This window comes from Sinocyclocheilus grahami, unplaced genomic scaffold (genome assembly GCF_001515645.1).
Source record: "Sinocyclocheilus grahami isolate Dianchi unplaced genomic scaffold, SAMN03320097.WGS_v1.1 scaffold9.1, whole genome shotgun sequence".
Lineage (NCBI taxonomy): Eukaryota > Metazoa > Chordata > Actinopteri > Cypriniformes > Cyprinidae > Sinocyclocheilus > Sinocyclocheilus grahami.
Genome location: NW_015505188.1, coordinates 2959124 through 2984889, shown reverse-complemented (window position 1 = coordinate 2984889; position 25766 = coordinate 2959124). Strand labels below are relative to the sequence as shown.

General features: G+C 37.2%; 2 protein-coding genes and 1 pseudogene across 4 annotated transcripts in view; 2 read left to right on the top strand and 1 right to left on the bottom strand.

Moving 5' to 3' along the window:
- LOC107592169 (zona pellucida sperm-binding protein 3-like) overlaps positions 1 to 3203 on the top strand; it is a 7433-nt gene extending 4230 nt beyond the window's left edge. Inside the window, exons 2-9 of one of the 2 annotated variants that reach the window (XM_016281574.1) lie at positions 441 to 556; positions 639 to 742; positions 837 to 1011; positions 1119 to 1230; positions 1792 to 1880; positions 1960 to 2030; positions 2107 to 2833; positions 2921 to 3203. In XM_016281574.1, the coding sequence (XP_016137060.1) occupies positions 441 to 556; positions 639 to 742; positions 837 to 1011; positions 1119 to 1230; positions 1792 to 1880; positions 1960 to 2030; positions 2107 to 2774 (1335 nt within the window). In that variant the 3' untranslated portion in view covers positions 2775 to 2833; positions 2921 to 3203. Of the gene's footprint in view, positions 1 to 440; positions 557 to 638; positions 743 to 836; positions 1012 to 1118; positions 1231 to 1791; positions 1881 to 1959; positions 2031 to 2106; positions 2834 to 2920 lie in introns of those variants that run through there. The other variant, XM_016281581.1, reaches the window with a different exon arrangement.
- A 279-nt stretch (positions 3204 to 3482) lies between these two features.
- On the top strand, positions 3483 to 7171 carry LOC107592618 (zona pellucida sperm-binding protein 3-like; annotated as a pseudogene).
- Positions 7172 to 7607: 436 nt separating this feature from the next.
- On the bottom strand, positions 7608 to 24449 carry LOC107592185 (retroviral integration site protein Fli-1 homolog). Of its 2 annotated transcripts, XM_016281591.1 has the most exons (10): positions 24295 to 24449; positions 16898 to 17103; positions 14142 to 14311; positions 12082 to 12285; positions 11813 to 11884; positions 10525 to 10593; positions 10341 to 10403; positions 10181 to 10228; positions 8666 to 8749; positions 7608 to 8530 (listed from the first exon to the last, which is right to left on the bottom strand). In XM_016281591.1, exons 1-10 carry the CDS (start codon positions 24310 to 24312, stop codon positions 8007 to 8009), a joined length of 1458 nt encoding a protein of 485 aa, XP_016137077.1. In that variant the 5' UTR covers positions 24313 to 24449; the 3' UTR covers positions 7608 to 8006. The 2 variants fall into 2 exon arrangements, with proteins under 2 accessions (XP_016137077.1, XP_016137083.1); XM_016281597.1 differs by lacking the exon at positions 8666 to 8749.
- Positions 24450 to 25766: the final 1317 nt, after the last annotated feature.

Sequence of the window (25766 nt, the reverse complement as noted above, 5' to 3'; positions counted from 1 at the left end):
AACGCAAAGCCCTCCACCGCGGGTCTTACCTCCCTCGACGCGAGCTCTGTCCACTCGATAGCATGTCAGCTGATCGAGATGAATAGTGCAGTCCGGAACGCTGTTGTTGAGCCATGTTTCCGTGAACACAAAAACACAACAGTCTCTTACAGTCCTCTGAGTTGAGCGTAGTAGTCGGATGTGGTCCAGTTTATTGTCCAAAGAGCGTACGTTAGCCAGTACGATGGTGGGGATAGCTGGCTTGTGTGGGTTAGCCGCTAGCCTTAATTTGTGTATTAAATATAATTCCGTATGTTTTACAGGTGTCATTCACCTCGATGATCCACAAATTATTGGATCATAATCATAATAGCCACTGAAAACATTAACAAAATGACTTGATGCACCTTTAATGTGTTTATCTTGATTTTACCTACCATACAACATTTGATCCTCCTCAGATGATGAAAGGCCAGATCATATATTCCAACATGGTGCACTATACTCCAACAGAGCCTCCAGGGACAGTCATCCGAGCTGTGCCCCTTACATTAAACATTCAGTGCCTATACAATAGGTAAACCATGAATCTGAAGAGGGTTCAGGACTTGGAAATAAAATGCACCTCATCATGCATTTTTTTTATTTTTTATTCCTAGATATCATTATTCCTACAAAATGGGCTTCCTGCCTGTGGCAAGGGAACGTGTGCTTCACAAGATTTTTGAAAGCAGGGCCATGTTTAGTCTTTTTGTGTGCAATGGTAAGCTTTTCCTCCTCTTCTGTATAATTTCCTGTTTTGACCCCTCATATGGTGTTGGTGCCCATCGGTCTATTAAATTGTGTGTGAACTCTAGAACACTGGGAAAGACTTGAGGGAAATGGGAGTTTTGTGCTTGGGAAGCCCATGTATTTTGAAGCCAGTGCTGCTTATATATCCAAGGACGAAAGGATTTTTGTTGACTCCTGCTATGCAACAGCATCAAGAGACCCAAAATCAACTCCACAACACAAAGTTATTTGGAATTATGGGTAAGTTCTTTGTTGAACTGCTTATATTTATTTGCTTATATTTAACATAAATTCACTTTTGAAGGGTAGATAGAACATATATAAACATAAAAACTCTGCAATTTTAGGTGTATAGAGGACAGCAGAAGACAAGGAAGTCTGTCACGCTTTCTCCAAAGGATGTCGAACTTTATAAGGTTTTCAGTCGAAGCCTTTTTACTCCCCCAAGTTACTGGCACGGTAATGTTTTCATTGAAATAAATGTCAATAGGAGAGGCTGGGGCTAGTTGTCACACTTTTAACTCCAGAGATTATTTGTAGTGTGAGGTTGGGTTTGAAATTGGGTTTATTCATATTTTCGCACCTTAAAGTCTTGACTGCACATAACTTGGAATATAACATTTTTGTATGGAATATTGAAACTTTCATTGCCCTGGGGGAGAAATTAATATTACACACATTGACCTATAAAGGGATCCTGCTGTGAATTGACATTGATTCACTGATTTGAAAAGAATAATTTCCAGAATATTCATCTAAAATAAAAAGCCATTCTCCATATGACGTATGTCCGAGTATTTAACAGCATTTTCAGCAAATTGTAAACAATAAAACTTAAAACTAAGTGAATTTTTTTTTTATGTATGAAACCACAAAAATGGCACTGCTAACAGAAATAGATTTAATGTGTAGAAATTACAGCACGTATGACATGACATCCTTCACCTGTCTAATATGTAGGCATGTTTAAATATTACATAAATGAATGTGTGTTGATGCCATATTTACTCATTTTTACAGTATGTTTTCCTGCATTGCACAATATCGGTTCACAGAGCCACTACAAGTGCCACAGCAAAGTCATGTACCTATAACCATGTAAAGAGAAGGTGAGTAATTGTGTTTCACACATTCTGTGTCAATGCAGAGAAGCGGCATTCACTCTTAGTTCTTATCCTGTACCAACAGGTGGGAGGAACTCTACACTGATGCATCTGCTTGTGCTTGTTGTGATTCTGCATGTGAAATTAAATCAGCTTGTAGGTAGAAAACATCAGAGATTATCAAATGAAAACACTGTCACACATCAGTGTTTTGTTCTTGCTTCCATAACAGCTTCTTTGCCCCATGTCAGACAATCTATAACAAGCAAACCCTGGAGTTTGGACAAAAATGAACAATCTTTAATCAAGAGTATGGAAGGATGGGTCAAAGTTCAGGAGGACACAGAAAGGATGAAGTTCAAGAGTGTGGAAGGAATCGATGAAAAGGAAGATGGTGGTGACACTGTGGAGATTGTGACTAATACTGAAGAACAAATGGAAGCAAAAGAGAAAAATAAAAAGGTGCCCATGAATGATTTGGATGAGGATGTAGAAGTAATTGCTTGGACAGTGGAAACAACTGCTACGGAGTTAAAGGATAAAAACGATGGTTCTGGAAAAGTAATGTTTGTTGAGAAGCAGAAGAACGGGGATGTAAAGATTGGAGATGATGCTGGGAGACACAAGAGCACAAATAGAACCGATAATGTTGGACAGCCTAGCGTTCAGGTGATAGAAGAGCTTTTGAGAGCTGTTAATGACCAAGCACCCAACAAGAGTGGAGCACAAGAAATTATTCACTTTACCAGCGAAGAACTGTCCGAAGATAAAATACAGCCTGAAGATTTTGAGAAAAACATGCATGTACAAAGCACAATATCAACACAATTGTTGATGGATGAAGAGATATTTTTAAATGCCAAACATGAACCAATGGAGTGGCATCAAGATGAACATTAACTAACCCAATGTGGGAGAAATGGAGGACTGACTTTTGAGGTCGTTCCAGGGTCTCCAAGGTATGACCGTTTAATTCATTTATTATGAATTTAGCTGCCACTTAATAACAGATCTTTTATATTTTCAAGTGTTTATTTCTCATTTAGGTTCCTTGATTAACCTTTTTTGGAGTTGCATCTGTGGGGCAAAAGATCTCCGCATACTTTCTTATGGATTCAACTGAATTCAGTATGTCACTTTTTCTGTACTTGTATTGAAATTTATGAATTCATACATTCTTCGAAGTACAATCCTGACATTAACTGTAATGTCATCAGAATATTAAAACATTTTTGATTGATCATTTTTCTATTCTAATGTCCTGTGACCACGTTGATGCCTCTCATTGAATGACTTATTCTTAAAGGGTTAATCTCCGTTCATATTTTACCCTCAAAATAAAAAATAAAGAAAATTGAAAACTGATTTTTTTGACCATTAAGTTTTGTTTTGTTTTTTGCATGATGATCCTCTGTCTAAATAAATCACAGGAATAAAACCAACGAGATAAGACATGTGAATAAATATATGTAGGAGTCGGTACAATCAACACATGTGAGAATAAAGAGCAGTAACAGATCTCTGTAATCTAATGTACTGTCAGATTTAATAACCATGCTGTATGTTTATAGCTGCTCACATCAGATCAAAATGCATTTTAAAATACAGATGAAAGGTTTAGACATCACTACAAGACATCATTAGTGTAACAGATTTTGGTAACCTGCTACACTGCCTTGTCTGATTTGGTGACTCGTCAACATTTGAAGTGGAGCAAAAAAAAAAGCAAAGTTGTCCTAAAACCTACAACCAAAATGTGTTCTTGACAACTTTGATGAACTTTTTTGATCCACTTCAAATGTTGACTAGGCTACTGTATATCTGCATCTGTTCTCATAAGACAAAAATGCTTTCTAGGATATAAAACCGAGGAGGTTAAACATCAGCAGAGTACATTTAGGTACCATTAAAGCCATTCTGTGTGAAATAAAGAGGGTTAATAAATCAGCTAACATTAGGCAACCAGCCTAAACTGGTTTTAGCTGGGTTTTTACTGAATCAACTGGGTTTAGCTGGTTTTAAAGGGGTCATATGATGCGATTTCAAGTTTTCCTTTCTCTTTGGAGTGTTACAAGCTGATAGATAAGATCCCTGAAGTTGCAAAGACTAAAGTCTCAAAACCAAAGAGATATTCTTTATCAAAGTTAAGACTCTGCCACGCCCCCCTAAAACGCCTCGTTCTAACATGCCCCCTCATATCTAGGTCACTATGTGGAAATATTAGCATAATGCGCCCAAATATGCACGCAAAGAAAGAAGGCGTGGTTTCAGTAACCGCAGTTAGTGTTGAAGCAGCCATGTCAGGGAGACGCTGTGTGTTTCTAGGCGAAAGCAAAAGCACTTTATTTGGCCTTCTGAAAGTAGATGCATTTAGGAATCTTTAAGATTACTTACAACAGAACAGCAATGCATTTTATGGACGACCGTTTCGTGAACCTAGGAGAGGAGGTAATTCTGACTTTGCTATGACAATCTGGCGCTTCTGAATCAGCTACTGTTTTGTTATTAGTTTTAAGTTTTTGCTATTGACTGTTCAAGTGTTGAGTTTTGTGCATAGTGTGTGTGTGTGTGTGTGTGTGTGTGAGAGAGAGAGAGAGAGAGAGAGACAGCGGCACATCACATCACAGTAGAGTCAGCTGTCTTAACCGTGGCTTGTGTACTGCAAACACATACCAGCTTCATCACTGTCTGTCACGCGACTCTGTTCCCCTTTCGGGCTTGAACTGATGGTAAAACTAATGACATTATTTACTGTCTTTACATTTATTTTGAAAGATGAAGCTCGCGATTATGGTAAGGGGCGTTACATTTCCGACGAGTGCTTGCGGTGTTCGGCCAATCACAATGCACTGGGTCAGCTGGCCAATCAGAGCAGACTGCGCTTGTCGGAAGGAGGGACTTTGTAGAAAACGAAGCGTTTGAGAGAGGCGGGGCATAGAGGACTTACAATAATGTACAGTATTTGAAAAATAATGTGTTTTTTGAACATTAAAGCATGTCAACATTCTGTTACACCAAATACACAAAATAATGATCTTTAAAAAAGCATCATATGACCCCTTTAACAGTATTAGCATAGAAACATGCAAACAACATGCTAGTAAATTGTGTGAGTAACATATTCCAACATACTGCGCTACTCTCCAGTGACAGACCTGGGGCCAATCCGCCGTGCCATGCCTTTCACGCTCCCTGTTGAGTGTCACTTTAACAGGTAAATCTATGTCTTTGGATGTACCAGATGTGTGTTGATTGTGAATGTGTTCCACTTGCAGTACCTTTTTGGGTCTATTTTGTGTGCCTGTTGATCACCGATTTACTTTTTTAATAATCTATCACCTATTTTTTAAGATATTACTCATTCAAAATTGGTTACATACCACAAGTCAGATATCAGAACTACTTCAAACCCCTGAGAGCTGTGGACCGTGTTGTTGTACTCACTCCCCGTGATGGTAAACAAGTTTGGCTAACGAGAGGAGTACTCTGTTGTATTTCAGTCAATGAATCCTCACCATCCTGTCTTTTAGAGCTGTGGAGAAGGTTATTGTCCAACGAAGAGTACACCATTGGTCACCCCATGTACTTCCAGGCAGACGGACCTCCTCTTGCTGAGGACGAGAGGCTGTTTTTAGATTTGTGCTATGTGACTATTAGCAGTTCACATTGTCCATGCCACGATTTACAGTCATTGAAAACCATGGGTAACACTTCGTTTTTATAAAGTGAATGTAAGAATACATTTTATTTTATTAATATTTAAAGATGAACGCTTACTGGGCTCTTAGATTTACTTAATTATTAATGCATAATTTTTTTGAAAAATCATGATAAAATGTGAATATCAAATATGATACATCATGCTTTTGAGGAACATTTATTTTTACACCTCTTAATCATCATTGTACTGCTTTGCATTATATGGTTTACTCCTGCACTATAAACTACAGAGCTCTGATTATATACTAAAGCATTGAAATATCATCTTACTAAGACATGTCATTGGAGATATAGAGTGACAACTGATATTTATATGCATTTTATGTAAGTAGTCTGCTATACTGTTACAAAGATCTCATTGACTTGCATTACAAGCTGTCAGAATTTCATTTTACTTTTTGCCGCGCCATACAAATAACAGCAGCTGCACCAAATTGCATATTTTTGCTCAGTTTGGTCCTTTGAATAAAATAAAGGTGTTTTTCCTCCAAGTATGAGCTGCATATTTACCTATATACTATATGAAATATAAAATCCTGATGCAACAAATATGATGCTCATCAAGAAACACATGCAAACTTTTTAATTTTTTATTTTGTCTAAATATTCAATAAAATGTTCCATTAGAAAAAATTATTTTCTAACTAATATTTCATGACATGTCAGGAGTTACATGTACGCTCTTTTTATTTCAGGTGCAATAAATGATAGCAAGTAAGTGGTCCAAATTCATCCAAAGTGGACAAAGAAATGTTGTGCGGTTCTCCATAGATGCATTTCTGCTCCACAGGATGCTGACAGAGGTGAAATAATAAGACAATTTAAGAAAAATGCTCATGATTTTTGATGAAAGTCCATTTATTGAAGTTGTCTGTTCATTTTGTTCTCAGCGTCTTTACATGCATTGTGAAATATCTGTCGGAAGTTTCAAACCAACATCAAGTGCACAGTCCTGCACTTACAACCAGTCAACAAAACGGTATGTTGAATTTTGGTTGTACTGTGAGTGTTATTTTCAGACTGAACTATAGTATTCATTTGGATCATTTCATCAGATGGGAAGAGTTATACGGTTCAAATGCTGTGTGCCTCTGCTGCGACTCCACATGTCTGTCTTCTGACCTGTCTGGTGAGAAATGTCAAGTGATTTTAGGACAATATAGGACACGTTGTTGTTACATAGATCTTTTCATAGCACTGCATTGAAGGCAAATGCAATAATGCATGTTAATATGTCAGGAAAGTCTTGCCACATCATGGAGGTTTTGTAAGATTTTAGTGACCTGTTTTCTGAACTTCTAGAATCTCAGCTTTACGTTTTTATGAATCCATTTCCAGTGTCTAGTAAGGTCATCACCAGTGAGCCCTGGATCATGAAGTCTGATTTGGAAATTGTCGAGGAAGAGCAAACAACTCCATTCATGACAGAGGAGGTGGAAACAGGCTTTGTTGACGTAATAACCACACCCACAGCTGAGATTGGGCCACGTCATTTTGTGCCAGACCCGGCTGTGGTGGAGGAGGAAGTAGACCAATTTGTACGCAGAATATTTGAGAAGGTATTTGGTTTGGACTGAACAGAGAACTAAAGACATTCTGATTTAGAGTTTTCAAAGTTCAATGGCACTTGATTGGTTAATAAATATGTGAGACACACTTTTGAAATTTGCATATTGTACTTTAGCTTTTTATAGTGTCATTTTTTTTTGATAACCTAACACTAAAATATGGTGTGAGTCTGTAAGACAGTTGTGCCTTGGGAATTGCTACTGTAAATAATCAAGATAAGAACCTGTTAAACACTCTACCAAAGCACCCAAAAACTACACTACACTACACGAAGGTGGAAAAGGTTCTTTAGATTGAGATAAATGTTCTTCTTCAGTTCTTCTGTTCATTTTAAGAACTTCAAAAATGTTGAGCACAAATGTTTGAAAGGGCTATTCTTTGTAATAAATAGATTGTTGGTCATGCCTATAAAAAAAAAAGGCAATAATAAAATTCACAGATGCATTAAGTGAGCTACATGTTTTATTGATTTGAAATATAATGTTACACTTAGGGGAGGGACGTTATTTGATTAAAAAAAGACTGTACAATGCACTTGCGTAGAAAAGCATATTACATTTTAAAACAGAGATGAATATGCATGCTTTTGGGGAATGTGAGAGCAGTCTTTTCAAAGCCTTATATGAAACATGCAAAACATATTTACAATTTAGCCCTGAAGACGTACAGCTTTGTTCGATATGCATATATATACTGTACAAAAAAAAAAATGCGACAAGATGGAGAACTTGATGTTTGGAATTGCTACAAAGGTTTTTGCATTGGATAAGGATTCCCGAAAAGTTACAGTTTTTTTTATTCTTGGTTCTTCTACGAAAGCCAGGGCTTCACAATTATACTGTTTTAGTAATAAGAGTTCAAATGAGAGTGAGTGCTGGGATGTCGTGGCATGGGTGAGCTGGGATAGACCACTCCTGTTGCGGAGTTCCAGTAGGTGGTAGGAGGCCCAAAGAAATTCCCAGTGGAAACAGGCATAGGGGTTGAATGAGTGCCCATGAAGTTCATTTTTGGCTGGTGGCTGTGGTAGCTTTGCACATATGGCACTTCTGCCTGATATTTGAGCACGCCCCCTTCTTGAGTATGGTTCTGGTGGGCTTGGGAGATGCCCTGGAAATCGAATTTGTATGCATAGCGCTTGCCGTGCACCTTGGTCATGATGTTCTTGTCATAGTAGTAGCGGAGGGCCCGGCTGAGCTTGTCATAGTTCATGTTAGGCTTGCTCTTTCGCTCCCCCCAGCGCTTGGCCACCTCGTCTGGGTCGGTCATCTTGAATTCTCCGTTAGTGCCCTCCCAGGTGATGATGGTGGCATTGTTGCTGTCAGAGAGCAGCTCCAACAAGAACTGCCACAGCTGGATCTGACCAGAGCCTGTGTGAGGAAAAAGAGTGTCAGATCTTTAGCAGAGGATGGAAGGGCTTTTTAGGGCAGGTTGTTTTCTCCAAATGTGACCTTTTTGATGTATGTTGTACACAGAAACAGAATGTGGGTCGGTCAGACACCTACCCACAGTCCTGTCAGTGCTGATGACGGGCAAGTTGTTAGAATTGTGTTTGGTCGGTCGGATCTTGGTGTGGAATGGTTTCGTTTCTGTGTGAAGAAGGTCGAGCAGACATCATACTAATAGTCATACTAATCATGATGTGCTTGGTTTGTCAGATGTTTTTCACAGGCTTTCAAATCTTAAAGGGATAGTTCACCCAAAAATGAAAATTCTGTCATTAATTACTGACCCTCATGTTGTTTCAAACCCGTAAGGCCTTCGTTCATCTTCGGAACACAAATTAAGGTATTTTTGATGGAATCTGAGAGCTGTCTGTCCCTGCATAGACCGCAATACAACTGAAATGTTCCCAAGTCCAGAAACGTAGCAAATAGATCAGTAAAATAATCCATGTGACATCAGGGGTTCAACCGTAATTTTCGAAGCTACAAGAATACTTTTTGTGCGCAAAAGAAAAAAAAATGACTTTATTCAACAATTCGTCTCCTCCGCATCACAATATTTATACACAATTTTTAGCTGGACGTAAAGAGCGTATGCTGTTCTGTGTCAGCAGCGTCACGCTGGATCTGTTTCCTACGTTGTTGTGATTTGATCTGAACGAAAACAGCGTATCCGTGTGACGCAGAAGACACAGAACAGCATACGCTGTTTACGTCCAGCAGATACTCTCCAAAATGACGCTACAGGGTGATGCAGAGGAGACGAATTGTTGAATAAATTTTTTTTTACAGAATTTTCATCTTTGGGTGAACTAACCCTTTAATATAAAAAAAGTATATATATATAAACTAAAGTTTGGGGTCAGTAAGATTTTTCTACTGTTTTTAAAAAGTTTCTTATGCTCACCAAGGGTGCATTTGTTTGATAAAAAATATGGTCAAAACGGTAACATTTTTGTTTTTCTATTGAAATACATTTTAAAATGTAATTTTATTCTTGTGATGGCAAAGCTGAATTTTCAGCAGCCATTACTCCAGTCTTTAGTGTCACATGGTCCTTCAGAAATGGATGATTTGGTGCTTATTATTATTATTATTATTATTTGGTGCTTATTATTATATATATTGTGGAAACAATGATACATTTGTTTTCAGGATTCTTTGAATAGAAAGCTCTAACAGCAATAGATTTTTTTTTTCTCCAAATGTAAAAATTGTACTGTTACTTTTGGTCGTAAAAGACTTTGCGGAATAATTTCTTTAAAAAAAATCTTAATGGCCCCAGACTTTTAAATGATCATTTATATGTTATTTAAATTATAAAAAATAAATAAATAAAGTATAATAAAAATATAAATGTATTTTGTCTTACCAATGTTTAATTTGTCCAGATTATATTCACATCAGGGATTCAGTTATTCAGGTATCATATACCTGATATAACTTAACAAATATATGGTCTAATCTCATTTATTATTTAATTATAAAAGGGCATAAATTACATACTCTAAAAAGGCCACATTTGTTGTTAAGTTGACAGATATGCATATAGTTTTCTGATTTGTTCATTCTCACCTGGATTTGCAAGACGGCTGCTGATGGGACCTAATGCTTGGTAGGGGTCTGCAAAGATGGAAATGTACAATACTGATCAGATATTTTGAGGTGTAGTTTAACAAAAAAGATAATTGAAGACATTTTCTTTGAGTATTGAATTAAAGGTGCACTTGTCGACCTTGTGGAAGTCTTGGTGGGGGCTCTGTAATTCTGGTGTTGTGCTGATGTTCGATTGGAGAACCTGTGATTTAAAAAAAATGTGAGTTTTTTTTTTTTCTTTTTAATATGGTGATGGCAAACAACTCCATATTTATACATTATAATTATGTGACATTGTGATGCTTTTGTGAATGCAGAGCAACCTTTTGGGACAGCTGGTAAGGCACTTGAGGACCAACTGTTCCTTCTGCCGATCTCCTCAAAGCTGTTTTCTGTGCCGAGGTAAAGTCAGATAGGAGCAGTTAAAAAAAAGGGAGATTTTACAGGAAAGAATGGCTTTAAAGAGTAAGGAGAAGGGCAGCCGCAGAAGGAAGGAAGCCCTGCATTAAAGATCCCTAAGGAGAAACGAAGGGTCAGAACAAAGCCAGCAGCAAAGCCGTAAGAAGGCCTGAAGATGGCACACAATTCCTCAGGGTGATTGTCCTTTTGTTCTGACTGATTCTCTTTGCCGTAGAATTGTCAATTGTGTCTTAACCTAAACTCTACACCCCTTACTTCCTGTCCTGATGCAGCTGTTTCCTGTCTGAAAGTGCAACGATTCAAAAACCTTGCAACGCTTGGGGCAAAATTCATTGAAGAAACAAACTGCAGTCCTTATAGCACCTCTCTACTTGATCTTAACCAAAAGCATTATATCAGTGCAGTCACTTGCATATATCTGAACTACCTACATACAAATAAAGATTATTAGAGTATGTTTTAGAAGAAAATACTACTTTCTACTTCAGAATTTTTAATTCAGTGTGTTACTTGCTGTTACTTTGTAATTGTTAAATTTCAGTGAATGTAGTCTATATTGTTTAGTTAAAATTAAACAAAAATTAAAAAAAAAAAAAATGTACAGCTTTGGTAATGGTGGATTTGAAGGAATAGTTCACCCAAAAATGAAAAGTCATTTACTCACTCTCAAGTTGTTGTATGAATTTCTTTCTTTGAAATATCTTCTTTTGTGTTCAACAGAAGAATGCTGCTGGTAGCCATTGACTTCCATAGTATCTTTTTTTTTATACTATGGATGTTAATGGCTACTGGCAACTGTTTGGTTACCAACATTCTTCAAAATATCTTGTTTTTGGGAGAACTATCCCTTTAAGAGTTTTAGTAAAGCTAAAATAATATGCAATAAGTGTTCAGTAAATAGTTGCATTGGTTCAAATTTACAGTTAGAATATTACTAAGCACAAAATTGCTTATAGTTCACTGGACTTACTTTAGGATCATTACAATTACAAGAAACATCTCATTTTGGTGCATTAATATAAAATGTGGTGTACATTTATACAGAAGCTCCAAATTCAGCTCATCCAATCAGCATTTACAGTCAGAACAGTCATTTACAGTCTCTCTCTGTCTCTCTCTCTCAAATATGTATATATATATATATATATATATATATAATCCGCAAAAATATGGCGTAGAAGTTTGACTTACCGGTTTTAACCTGTAGTCTAGGCTGTTGTTGTGTATTGGTAGGGGTTGCTGGGTAGGAAAAAGTGGGGCTGCCTGAGTAAACAATAGTAAAGAAAACAAGCCCTGTTAATCTACTGTATATATAAATAGAGAAAACATTTCCACAATGTACTAACAATGCATTTAGAAATTAAATTGATTAAAGTGGCTTCTCCTGATGTTTTCTTGACCAAATTAACAATTAATTAGTAATGGATTATTCATATGGAATTACGGGCGAAGTTCCTTACTCTCCCGGAGGTAGTTTAGATGGGAGAGCAGGATGTCTGTATTGTATGCTGAAGTGAGACGCATCATGTCCTCTTTGGTCATTTTGCAGAGTGCTTTTCCATCCATGGTATGGAAGAGGGACGCGTCCACATCAGATAGGCCATATTCTTTTATTGCCCACTCTACCCACTGCCGCACATGTTCTTGTGTCCACACTTCTGGGTCTAAAACAGGACAGAAGCAAGAATAAAATGAGGAACAAGTGCTTCAGCCGTGACAGGACTTATCAGAGGTCAAACGTGAGGTAAAAAAGTCAGTGCACCCTCTGTTACGGCTCTTACTTTCACTAAGATAGTGCGGATACTTTTTTTGTACTTTAGTATGAGTTTTGTACTGTTGTATGCATCTTTCTCTATCCATTGAGAGACATTCAAAATGAGCAATTCTGACAAAAAAAAAATGAAAATATATATAAAATATATATAAAAAAGGCTATACATATATAGCTTATATATTTAAAAAAAAAAATATATATATATATATATATTATAGATGAAAACATAATAAAATAAAAAACACATTTTTATTATTCATTTTAAATGTTTTTCTTTTCTTTTTTTTATTGCATATTTCATTCGTTGTCATTTATTTAAATATTTTAAATATATATAGTTTAAAGTTTTTATAACAAATTAAATACAAATACGAATTACCATAATCTTTTGACCACATCTCAGCTACCATTGAGATGAATGGGAATGCTAACGGATATCTTTCTCCAGATATTACAGATCTCCTGTTATAAGCCATCATACACTCTTAGTTGTCCTTGAAATATGACGTCATATCCGAGAATTATGAGCATTATAATTGTTTGGTCTGGGTGACTCATGAGGAGGAATCCCATACACTCACTGTGACACAATGCATGGAGCGACTCCCCCGTTCTGCCCTTTTAATAATGTTACGACGACCTTCAAAACGCCTCACTGAAGATAACTCAACATCCTAATTGGTTTGCAAGTAAAGAGTGATTATCTCTATTGGAATCTGTGCAATCATTTGTAGTTTAGTCTGCTAGGTTACTGGGATCTACCAGAAGGAAGCGCATCAGTGTTTTTTTTCTTCTTTCTTTTACAATGCGTGTATTGCAAACTAGCCTTTTTCCCACAAAACGCAAGGTCCTAAGTGATGCAAGAGCCTGTGGCCACTGCATAATTACCACATATCTTTGTTTAGACATCTTTACATCCTCTAGTTTTAGAAATTGGTCAACTGCAGACTAAATCTGTCCAGTGCTAAAATGCTTCCCTTTTTACAAAACATTACAGTCAACAGGTTATTTTAGTATTATCCATATACTATTATGCATTTATAAATATTTTGATTTGGCTTTTATTTGCATATTTTTAGTTTGTCTTTTTTTTTCATTTAGTTTGCCAAGGCAACATTTCTCATTTTAAGTTGTTAATCGTTTTAAATGTTTTAGACTTCGTTAACAAAAAAGTTTACATTAAATCAAAATGTATCAAAAATGGTTTACATAAAACGCAGTCCTCATCTTAAGAAGGTGCATGATATAATTAATGATATTAATAATTAATTAATATAATTTGGATTATGATATAAATATATTTCAAAATGTAATTTCTTCCTGTGAGGGCAGAGGTGAATTTTCAGCAACTATTATTTCAGTCTGTCAAATGATCCTTCAGAAATTATTCTAATATGCTGATCTGGTGCTTAAAAACATTTCAATATTATTAATATAAAAAAATAGTTGTGCTGCTTATTTTATGTGGGAAACATGATACATATTTTCAGGATTTTTTGTTAAATAGAAACAAAAGAAAATAATTTAAAATAAAAATCTTTGGTTACTTTTACTGTCACTTTTGATCAAATTAATTCATCTGTGCTGAATAAAATGAGAAATTTCTGTGTTTGTAGCGTATGTCTTATTACAAACGTAAAAAGGCTTGTGAATGCACTTTCATGTTAAGTTAATACAGACACTACTGTTCTGTATAAGCAACAGTGCAACCCTCGATCACATTTACAGTGAAACTACAGGTCTCACCCGCTGGCACAATGACCCTCTTCTCCTCCGTGGCGCTGCTTGGTGGGGTGACAGTCTGCGGGCTGCTCCGTGGCTCTGGATAAGAGGCCTGGTAGGCCAACGGTCCCCCATCACTGTTACTCATATGTCGGGTCCTTTTAGTCACACTGCAGTCCACTGGGGACTCACGGCTGTGGCATGGATGATACCAAATAAGAAACGGAGAGGTCAAATGTTTTTGTTCTAAATGCTCACAGTTCTGATCTTAAAGGAACAAGGTTGCGCAAAAAATTCAAATGTCTCCGCAAAATGCATTGTGACAGGTTTGATCATGATACTTAATGGCACTGGTTTCGCACATGTAATGCAAAATGGTGACTATAAATATAAAGTATGAATGATATAGATATATATATATATATGACTTCACAATACTTGTCATGTATGACCTGTATAGACTCATTTATGGTGCTTTTCTTGGTGCTTGGTCACTGCTATCATTGTGTGGCAAAGAGCAGCTTTCTTCAGTGTTCCACAAAAGAAAGAAGGCCATATGGATTTGGAATGACATTAAAGGCACAATATGTAATTTTCGCCGCTGAAGGGTGCACATTCAAAATAAACAAAGAAGCAAAGGCGTAGTTTGATGACGCCGTGACTTGAGTGTAGAATCATGGGAGTTGTCGTCTTCATCCCCACATACGATGCAATTCGACAGGACTCGGGCAGAAATCATGTTCATGGATGAGCTAATGATTTATTGACGTAGTAGAATGAAGCAGGGTGAGGCTGAAAGCCGTCGAAGTTAAACGAGGCCGCTGAACGAGCGTGCCACACGGCTCGAAAGCAGCGGAGCTTTTATTATGCCACAATCGACCGCTTCCGCTCCTTCCGGTCGTGCGTATGTGGGGAAAAAAGCAGCGCTGTTTTATCATACTAGATACTAGAGGTCTACACGAAGGACCCGAGGACCTCAGGTCCCAATCTATTACTTCGGGTCCCGGTCTGTTTAACATTGTGTGTAATACCCGAGTCGATTGGACTCGGAGAACACCCGGCCGTTATCAGAGTCAGTCAGCGCTGTGCGTGTGTTGTTTTGTAACTTTCAACTTGTAAAATTAGGATGAGAAAAGTGTGAGTCGGTAATTTGAAATAAGGTGGGGGGAAAAAACACGAGCGACGTCATCAGAAGCAGGGTGGGCGGAATTAATGCACACGCATGGTGATAATGGATACCTTCATGAGTGATGCGAGTTATTATTGATTATTTTTTTTATAATATTATGAATGAACCGTCTTGTTGTTATAGCTAAAATTTTTGCTCAGACTCGGCTCAGAGCTAACGTCAGCAGCCATGGCACTGGACGAGCAATTATAATCCAAATGGACAAACAGTCTAGATTATTATGCAAACTGACTCGAGATACAAAAACTGCAAAGTCGCAATTTGTCATCCGTCACCGTGACAGCAAGTGGACTTTTGAAACTGGAATAATGAGTGGATTACGCATTTCAATTGGCAAGAGAGGAATAACACGGATGAAACTTTCTTGGCAAGGAGGATTGGGTGCATCACAGTCAGGTACAAGAGAGAAGCCTTCTTACATTAGGTAAGACAAAAAGTTAAATTTTCGCAACTTGTTTATCGACTTGTTAATAGCAATTTGCTGTAGAATATGTGCCAATCGGGTCCAGTCGGGTCTGTGTCTTCCCGGCCGGTGTAGTGCCGAAATTTGCACCCTGCCAGATTATGCATCCCCTAGTATTGGTAGGTTTAGGAGTAGGTGCGGGGGAGGGGTTAGGATTAGGGGTGGGGTTGGGATTAGGCAATCAGGTAGCGACTTCAATGAGGGGGTGCATAATCTGGCAGGGGTGCAGAATTTGGCACAACACCGGGTTCGGGTCCATCTTTCAAATAATTGACGGTCTGCGACGGTTCCGGGTAGTATATTTTTTACGTTTCTCGGTTCTGCACGGGCCTGGGCCCAGGCCCAACTTTCAAAATAATAGACGGGGCCGGGTCAGTTCAGTGTAGCACATTTACGGGTCTCTTCGGGTTCCGGAATTTTTGGACCAGTGTAGACCTCTACTAGATAAATTTGAAAGTTCTGTTATAATGCTACTTTGTGCGGTCGTCATCGGTCTATTAAAACGCACAACATATTAAAGCGTCTTTGGTGTTTCCATGCGAAACAAAACAAAACCGGAAATCGAAGGGTTATGACGTCATTGGCAGGCGACACAATAACACTATGGACACGGTCCGTGTCACTAGTTAAAATTGCTTATTTCTATGGGTTTAAACATTCTTCGAAACATTTGGGATAATGTAAGTACACAAGTCAGCAAAATATATAACACTGTTCTAGTGGTTTTTGGATATTTTAATAAAAAAAATCTTACATATTGTGCCTTTAAGGTGAGTAAATGATGCCAGAATTAAATTTTTATTGGATGGATGGATGGATGGATGGATGGATCCCTCCCTATATAAGCACTTACAAATAAAGTTTCCAAAAGGGTTTTTTCGCAATGACAACTTAGAAACACCATTTTTGGTTCTACAAAAAAAATACCTTTTTGGTTCTTAAAAGAACCATTTTTTTTTCTTAATGTAAAGAGTATTTTATAATGTTAGAACCTTTTTACAGTGTAAAGAACCTTTTGCGCATTGAAAAGTTTCTTCATGGAAGCATAAATACCAGTAAAGAACCTTTATTTTTAAGGGTGTATAAATGGAGACTTGGATCTTTTGACATCAGTGTTCGTTGCCCTACCTGGCTCCGTTGATGTGTTCTGCTCTCTTTGCAGGGTTCTGTGCGGCTGATCCGGTCCAGTCTGGCTCGGTGGGTTCTACGCTCTCTTCAGAACCCTGTCTGAACACTGCAGGCGAGGTGATCTCTCCCTTCATGTGCATGGCCTGGGGGCCACTGAAGGGTGACTCGAATATGGACTGGTTTTCACTCACCACCGATAGAGCTTCCTGTGAAGTACACAACACTCACTGGTTATGTAAACAAAAAAACACTTAAATTCCTTGACATAGGTGAACAACAAATCATAGCATAAGAATAGAAATAACACTCAGTAATTCCAGAACAGGGATGTTACAGGTTTCCGCTGCTATCGCTACACTGTGACTTTCTAATCAGTAACTAATGTCGTATGAATTGATTTGGGGTGTGAACTTAACAACGGAAAAAAACTCTAGTGAGGAGCTACACACTTAAAAAATAAAGGTTCTTAAAGGAAACCAAAACTGGTTCTTCTGTGGCATTGCTGTGAAACCCCCTTTTGGAACCTTTATTTTTAAGAGTGTAAAGTTAATATAAATTACCTTTAATTCAAACTTTTGAGTAAAAAATACTAGCTCCAAACCATCATGATATACTATAAATTAGCACTAAAATTACTTATATGCTCTCTTAATGTTCAGCTACAGGGGATATTCATTTTGAAACTGAAAAATAAGTTTATCGGAATAATTTAGGGCGTTTTTTTTTTACTTCCAGGTAGATATGACTTGGCACAAGAGTCATATAAGAAATTGAGACATCATTGTGCCTTTTCTTCCTGTGTTTAATGTTGGTAGGCTGTTCTCGGAAGCACTCTGGTCTAGGTGTGTCGCTTTGTAACTTCAAAAAGACATTTTAAACATTCAAATGTATGTATGTGTTTGTGCATGAATAAATGTTTGTGTTAAAGCTGAATTGAGGGAGCTTGCTTAGAGGGCTTTAGTATTGTCTTTAGAGCTGAAATACGTCAGCACTGAGCTTTTTCGGTGGCTCACAGGAAATCTGGCCCGTGAAACCTTTTGACATGGGGCATGAGATAGGAAACAGAGGAGTGGTAGAAATGTGGGTCATTTAAAGCTGAAAAACAAATTTGTTCTGAATGCTGTGAGGTTTAGGGTCACCAAACAGGGAGGAGGCAGCATTGTAGGGTGCATTCACCTGACCTGAAGTATTGCAAATTTGTTACGAGAATCTGTTATGGCGTTCAGTAAGTGACTGGCGTCATTTACCAATGAAGTCGCTTTTTAATTAGATAGAATTGTTCCAAGGATTTTTATACTATGCATATTTCAGGTCAAGACAACCGGGGTAGAATGTTCTCTTATGGACCCATCAAACACCAACTGCTTTGGGCGTTGTTGTCAATTCAGAACTGAATTGGGAATCCCTGAATTCGAATTGAAGAGGCAAAATGGGAAATTGAATGTAAGGAAGTAGAATTACAGTGAATTTCAATGGAATTCATGTAACTAATTTCTAACTAGAAAAGCCAATACAAACTTTGAATGTTGGCCTGACTAGGCTTTGTTTGAAAGCTTTGAAGGTTTATAGGGCTTGCTCATAGATGGATGAATGGATAAATTTGATGTGGCAGTGTGAATTAGTGAAACAAGTGACAAGTCTCAGTCAATATTACTGGTTTCTCTAAATATATCTTACATTTTTGCCGGTTATAATCCACTATGAAAATAGCACTAGCTATCACACACATTATGTGATCCAACTGAATAATAAAGGCTATGAAAAGTCCTGCTGTAGTAGAGAAGTGAAAGCGAGCTCAAAACAAGGCCAAGCTGAGAACTCAAACCGTTTTCCCCACCTAGTCTGTGTGCATTTGCAAGCGTCAGTCTTGTGTACACATATACAACAACAAAGAGCAAATCCACAGCCTTAACTTCTGGCACAGATGATGATGATGTACTTGTTGCTGCTCTGTGTAGGAGAGATGACATGCGCTAAGATTGCATTGTCCAACACCATTTGAAAACTCACTTAGGTAGATTTAAAAGTTAACTTGGATCAGTATACAAAAAGCCTGGAGCAAATGTGTTAGTTGGATAAGTTACAGTGAGCCAACTAAACTGCAGCTAGTGAAACGGCTGGTATTTTATTCTGCAGCTAAAATTATTCTGCACCTATGCACCTTTTAAACCACAACCACACACACATAGTACTGCTCTCTCTCCTCCAAAGTGATGAACATAAACACACTTTGCCCTGGCCACCAATGCCACAACTGACTTCCTGTTCAATGAGTTTCATATCGGTCTCTGTTACTAAGAAACCAAATGCAATATTTTAGCAAACATAAACTGCACGCTGTGTGCAAAATGTCAGAGTCGAGGTCAGTAGGATTAATATGCATCTCACTTCAAAAACAACACAGAGATGCGCATAAACACAGTCATGGTATTGTTGTGCCGTTCTTGGCACCACTGGGTGCCTGTGACATGCGTGCAGTGTTTTCAAGTCAATTGCAACAGGCCTCGATGTGGTCTTGTGAAAGAAATTCTAATTTTTTCACAACAGAGCTTGTGGTAGAGCAACACTGCACAGAAACAAGCTCAGTGCTTTTAGGTTTTGGAGGTTTTGCACAAAAACTAATCACACAGTTGATCACCCTCAAAGGGCGGAGCTCACTGCAAACTGATTCTGTGATAATCTAACAGATTTACTAGATTACCACTAGTAAATCCAGAAATTAGACTCGTTTTTTTTTAAAGGTGTACAGGTTTGAATCTGATGTGTGTTAGTACAGGAAGCATTGAGGAGCACTGTGGTCACTTTGGTAATGAAATCAGGTTATGAAATGTCCTTTTGCTAATTATCATATGGGTCATTGGGTAATATGGGACACATAAAGTCTACACTCTAAAAAATGCTGGGTTAAATACAACCCAGTGCTGGGTAAAATAGGGACAAACCCAGCAATTGGGTTGTTTTGACCCAGCGGTTGGGTTAAATGTTCTTCTGGGTAGTAACCCAACCCCTGGGTCAAAACAACCCAATTGCTGGGTTTGTCCCTATTTTACCCAGCACTGGGTTGTATTTAACCCAGCATTTTTTAGAGTGTAGACTTTATGTGTCCCATATTACCCAATGACCCATATGATAATTAGCAAAAGGACATTTCATAACCTGATTTCATTACCAAAGTGACCACAGTGCTCCTCAATGCTTCCTGTACTAACACACATCAGATTCAAACCTGTACACCTTTAAAAAAAAACGAGTCTAATTTCTGGATTTACTAGTGGTAATCTAGTAAATCTGTTAGATTATCACAGAATCAGTTTGCAGTGAGCTCCGCCCTTTGAGGGTGATCAACTGTGTGATTAGTTTTTGTGCAAAACCTCCAAAACCTAAAAGCACTGAGCTTGTTTCTGTGCAGTGTTGCTCTACCACAAGCTCTGTTGTGAAAAAATTAGAATTTCTTTCACAAGACCACATCGAGGCCTGTTGCAATTGACTTGAAAACACTGCACGCATGTCACAGGCACCCAGTGGTGCCAAGAACGGCACAACAATACCATGACTGTGTTTATGCGCATCTCTGTGTTGTTTTTGAAGTGAGATGCATATTAATCCTACTGACCTCGACTCTGACATTTTGCACACAGCGTGCAGTTTATGTTTGCTAAAATATTGCATTTGGTTTCTTAGTAACAGAGACCGATATGAAACTCATTGAACAGGAAGTCAGTTGTGGCATTGGTGGCCAGGGCAAAGTGTGTTTATGTTCATCAGTGTAACCCGAGACATTTTTTGCATGTCTGAATTCCAACAGACCAACAAATTAGACTTCACAGCAACAAACCAACAACAATATGATAATGCCAACAGTCTTGTGATACAGAAAGAAATATACACATTCCCAACCGCTGGGTCAAAACAACCCAATTGCTGGGTTTGTCCCTATTTTACCCAGCACTGGGTTGTATTCTAATTTTAGAGTGTAATGTGTATATTTCTTTCTGTATCACAAGACTGTTGGCATTATCATATTGTTGTTGGTTTGTTGCTGTGAAGTCTAATTTGTTGGTCTGTTGGAATTCAGACATGCAAAAAATGTCTCGGGTTACACTATTTGACCTTATGTGTGGTTAAAATACTGTTACTGCACAAATACTTTGTACTGTATACCATGTAGTCAAGCTTGACAGTTATCTCATTTATTATGATTTATTCTCATCATTTTAAATATAATGAATTAGTTTCCAATTCCTTAACATGTAGTAGCATTATTATGCATAAATGTATTTAATACAATTTTTAATTTGGGCTATTTGCCATGTAAACCCATTAAATAACTATATAAAAAATAACTCATTAAGGCATATTATTAGGGAAGACAGGGTTATTATAATTGCACATTTATCACAAAATTATAAAAAATAACTTGCAGAAAGATATTTTCAAATATCAATAAATAGATATGGAAACGATTTATATTTTGATTATTTTAAAGGCTGATAAATTATACAACCTGTCTGACAATTTATGAAAAGAGTATTAATGTAAAATAAGAAAAATTAATCATTCATAAATATACTCCTAGTATATTATCGAAATGACTACTAGGAGAAACCCCCCAAAAATAGTACATTAATCATGTACTATCGAAAATAATCTTAGTTTTGTTTTAAAACCACCATTTTTTTATATTTTCTGTTTGTTTCTTCCTCTAATGTGTTTTTTTCTCATTTAACACAGTATGCAAATCAACCCCACAACCTGGGGATGGTGGACACAGCTTTAGTAATGAACGAAATTTAGAAAAAAAAATACATTTGTGTTTTTCTTTTTCTTTCACATGTTTGATTTGATTTTACTGCTTGTTTCGCCACAGATAATCAAGAAAGAATGAAAAATGTGCCAACCAAACCCGGTCTCACCGACCACTGAGATAATGTTCAGTTTTTCGTATCGTTTGTAGCTTATTGACTGTGACTGAACTGCAGGCACTGCATTCTAAGAAACAAAATGCAGCTTTGATACTTAACCACAGGAACTGTCATGACTGAGGGAATAAATCGTTTAATTTTTTTCATTTGGTCGTTCACATTATTCGTTACTTATTATTCGTGTGATTGAGAATTTGTCAATTTAGTACAAATAAATTACAAATATTAATAATAAATATTATATAAATTAATTGAATCAATATTATTTTTATATAAATAGTAATAACACCAGTAATAATAATGCCAATTACTACATTTTTATATTTATAGTTAGGCTATCATTTCTAAAGCCATATAATAGGCTAGTAATGGTAATTTGTAAAGATCTATTAGGCGCTGTAAACGCACGTGAATTCGCTCATGAATCATGTTAGAGCTAGAACTTTCACAGTTACGATGTTAGTCAGTTTGCGAGAGTGAAAGAAAGCAGAAGTTGACGTTAAGGCATGCTGATTTTGCAAAGAGACACGCAGCTGCGCTCTGAGCTGCAAAAACACTTTGTGGTTTTCACAAGTTTTAATCAGCAACATCTTGCAAGTGGAGAGACGGGGGCGCTTTTCTGAGGAGAAGCTGCATGAGCAGGACGCCACAGCGCACGGAGACGCAGCGCGTTCGAATTCGTTTCAGATGATTGTCCGATAATTTAATTGAAATGTAGAACAATGCATTGGCATCGCACATCTATCGGATCGTTTTTGTTTTGTCAGTCTTTGTTGCCGTTTTTTTTGGTAGAGAGACTGCGGAAGTGTGTGCGGAAAGTCTGAGGTTTGAGACAGGAAGCCTGCTCAGCTCTGATAACGACACCTGACAAGCGCCCAGCACATTGCTATAAATTATTCCTTAAAGAACTAAATCAGGCATGGAATAACTACAAACACCATACGCCGGAATGCAGCAGGCTACCCATCTGCTCTAGTTTGCAAAGGGGATGTGTAGAGATCATTGCGTAAAAGGACAAGATGAATCAACACAATTTTTTTTTTTGCAGAATTAACAATAAAACAACTGCAATGCGTCACATTCAAGTTGCTGGCTAAAACAAAACAAAAATGAACAAAGTGAGAAATTATAATATATTTGCGATATATATTATTTTTACACGTTAAAGAGAGCGCCTTTTTACACTTGAAGATCGTGTCAATTTAAAAAGAATACAGCCGCTATTTGTATATAAAAAAAGACATGTTGTAAATAATACACACATGATAAGACAACAAGTAGCAAACAGTAACCAACTGAGGACGGTATTTAAATATCATCGAAATGAATTTCAATACGCAGGTAATGACTGGGATTGGCGTCATTTTATGATTAGTCCCTGTTTTTGTTTGGTTTGTTTGGTTTTGTTTTTTTTAATGAATGTACAGTTTAAGCTCGTAAGTAATCCAGGTTCTAGAATAATAACCAATTAACCTATCACTCGCTCAGCTAATCTTCAACATAATAATCGACATAATCACAATTATGTACACTCTAAAAAATGCTGGGTTGTTTCAACCCAACGTTGGGTCAAATATGGACCAACCCAACTGTTGGGTTAAAAAGCTAATTTAAAAATGTAACCAAAATTTAACCCAACAGTTGGGTTAGTCCATATTTGACCCAACATTGGGTTGAAACAACCCAGCATTTTTTTTTAGAGTGTAGCTTTACTGGGAAGTTTCAGCACGAATAAAACACTTAGCCACGTAATGTATTATTAATATTAACTGTTGCTTGCCAGCATTTTCTGCCGTGACATGTTACCATCCAAATACATCTAAAGAAATTCAGCCTATGCCGTTTATCACAGTTAATACACATTCACATATTAGTTCTTGCAGAGTGTCATGTCAATTTGAACGAGTCGAAGGTATGCAAAATAAAAATACCAGACGCATTTCGTTTTGTGATTTTTTTTTTTAAGTCTCCACAGTATAGTACCTTGTTGTTGGCGCCATACAGCCACCTGCCTCGAGAGCGCCCCGCTATAATTGTGCCATATGTGAAATTCGGTATTTTGTTTTCCAGTTTGCATTTGCTGGAGTTTTCGTCGTTCTTATGATGGTAAGCAAAAGCTACATGTACTTAAGTGCCTTGGATAGCTCATTAAATATACAATTTTGCATCCTAGAACGTAACTGTTAAAAAAAGAAAAACAAATGGAAAAACAAATTTGTGCATACCCCCTCTCGCGCGCTGTGGACACCATTTCGTTTTTTATCTGAGTCTAAATGTTGTAGCGGTTTCTTGTGTTATTAAAGAGCCGACATTCAACCACGAACGGGAAGGAAGAGGAAATTTTGTACAAGAAGGAAAGAGTGGGGACCTGCATCACCGCCTTGCCTCTCTCACCAGTAGTCTCGCTAACCGTGTGGGTGTTGCGCACTCGCTACTCATTTTCAGAACAGACAATAAACCAGATCAAACGCCTACCTTAATAGTACAGTCCATTGCAGATTTCTGTGGAGTTCATGAAGAAAAAACTTTGGTAAACTTAAGCTATGTAAACCCAGGTACTTTGATAACACAGCTGAAACGCATCGACCTGTGTGCACAGGCGCATTTAGTCATAGGCGCAAACCATACTATTTTCGCTTAGACCATAACCGGATGGCAACGGGTTTTTTTTCTTTTTGAGCTCTCCTTTCTAAAATTGGGAAGTGAAGTCACACGAAATCATCTAGCTCTGTTCCTTATTGGTGAACTCATATTGCACTAACTCCTTAGAATATTTGTTCAACCAAAGCCTACTGTTCAAAATTCACTGATTGTAATGAGGTTTTGCAAACTATTACAAAGTAATTTTTCAAATCGGACCTTTTTCCATTTAAGAACAAAATAGAACATTTTTTTTTATTTTTTTATTTAATCTATTAACCACTTGTGGTAGGCTATTGCACTTTTATGGTGGTCATATTTATTTATTTTTTCTTTCCTTTTTCATTGCTTGATTGATTAGCATTTCAGATTAAGAACATAACAGGCATTGATAGGCTTATAGCCTACGTTTTATGTTATTTACCTTGATTTTAAATAGATACACATTTGACCTTTTCTTCAAACATATCAAATAAACTAAAAAATGCAGGATATCGCGCCTTAAGTTCGAATTTTCAAACCACAAACTAGAGATATGAACCACTGTATCAGTATCATAAATCAACAGCTGCATAAAAGAGCTTCAAAGCTGAATTTTTTTATTTAATCTATTAACCACTTGTGGTAGGCTATTGCACTTTTATGGTGGTCATATTTATTTATTTTTTTCCTTTTTCATTGCTTGATTGATTAGCATTTCAGATTAAGAACATAACAGGCATTGATAGGCTTATAGCCTACGTTTTATGTTATTTACCTTGATTTTAAATAGATACACATTTGACCTTTTCTTCAAACATATCAAATAAACTAAAAAATGCAGGATATCGCGCCTTAAGTTCGAATTTTCAAACCACAAACTAGAGATATGAACCACTGTATCAGTATCATAAATCAACAGCTGCATAAAAGAGCTTCAAAGCTCTCGGAACTGAAGAGAATCCGTTGTATTATGCACATATATAAAAATATATATATAAAAATGAAAGCAGATGAATAATAGATTGTCTAGTCCGTACACATTACTTAATAGTTTCATAATTAAACTGAAGTATTCTGAGAAAAAAAAAGTATTTTAGTAACCTGAAGAGATGTTAGTGTGTCTAAATGTTTTTTTATACTAGCTACAAAAGTAAGTATTATACAAAAAGTCTTGTTTATCATGTCTTCATGTTGAATTCAGAGACAGGGCGTGCGCGTGTGGAGGGGCCATGGGAATTCGACACTGATTGTATCCTCTTCAGTGAGCGGGCTCCTTCAATCACGACTCAAGCCTTGCACGATTTGGCAACTTTTCCAGATGTATT

What these genes read in the sequence shown, in the direction of transcription:
- LOC107592185 (XM_016281591.1), bottom strand. An exon ending in CTTACCAGCTGTCCCAAAAG is followed by an intron (nt 10,404 to 10,524) that starts GTTGCTCTGCAT and finishes TTTAAATCACAG; the next exon opens with GTTCTCCAATCGAACATCAG. An exon ending in CAGCACTGACAGGACTGTGG is followed by an intron (nt 8,531 to 8,665) that starts GTAGGTGTCTGA and finishes TTCCTCACACAG; the next exon opens with GCTCTGGTCAGATCCAGCTG.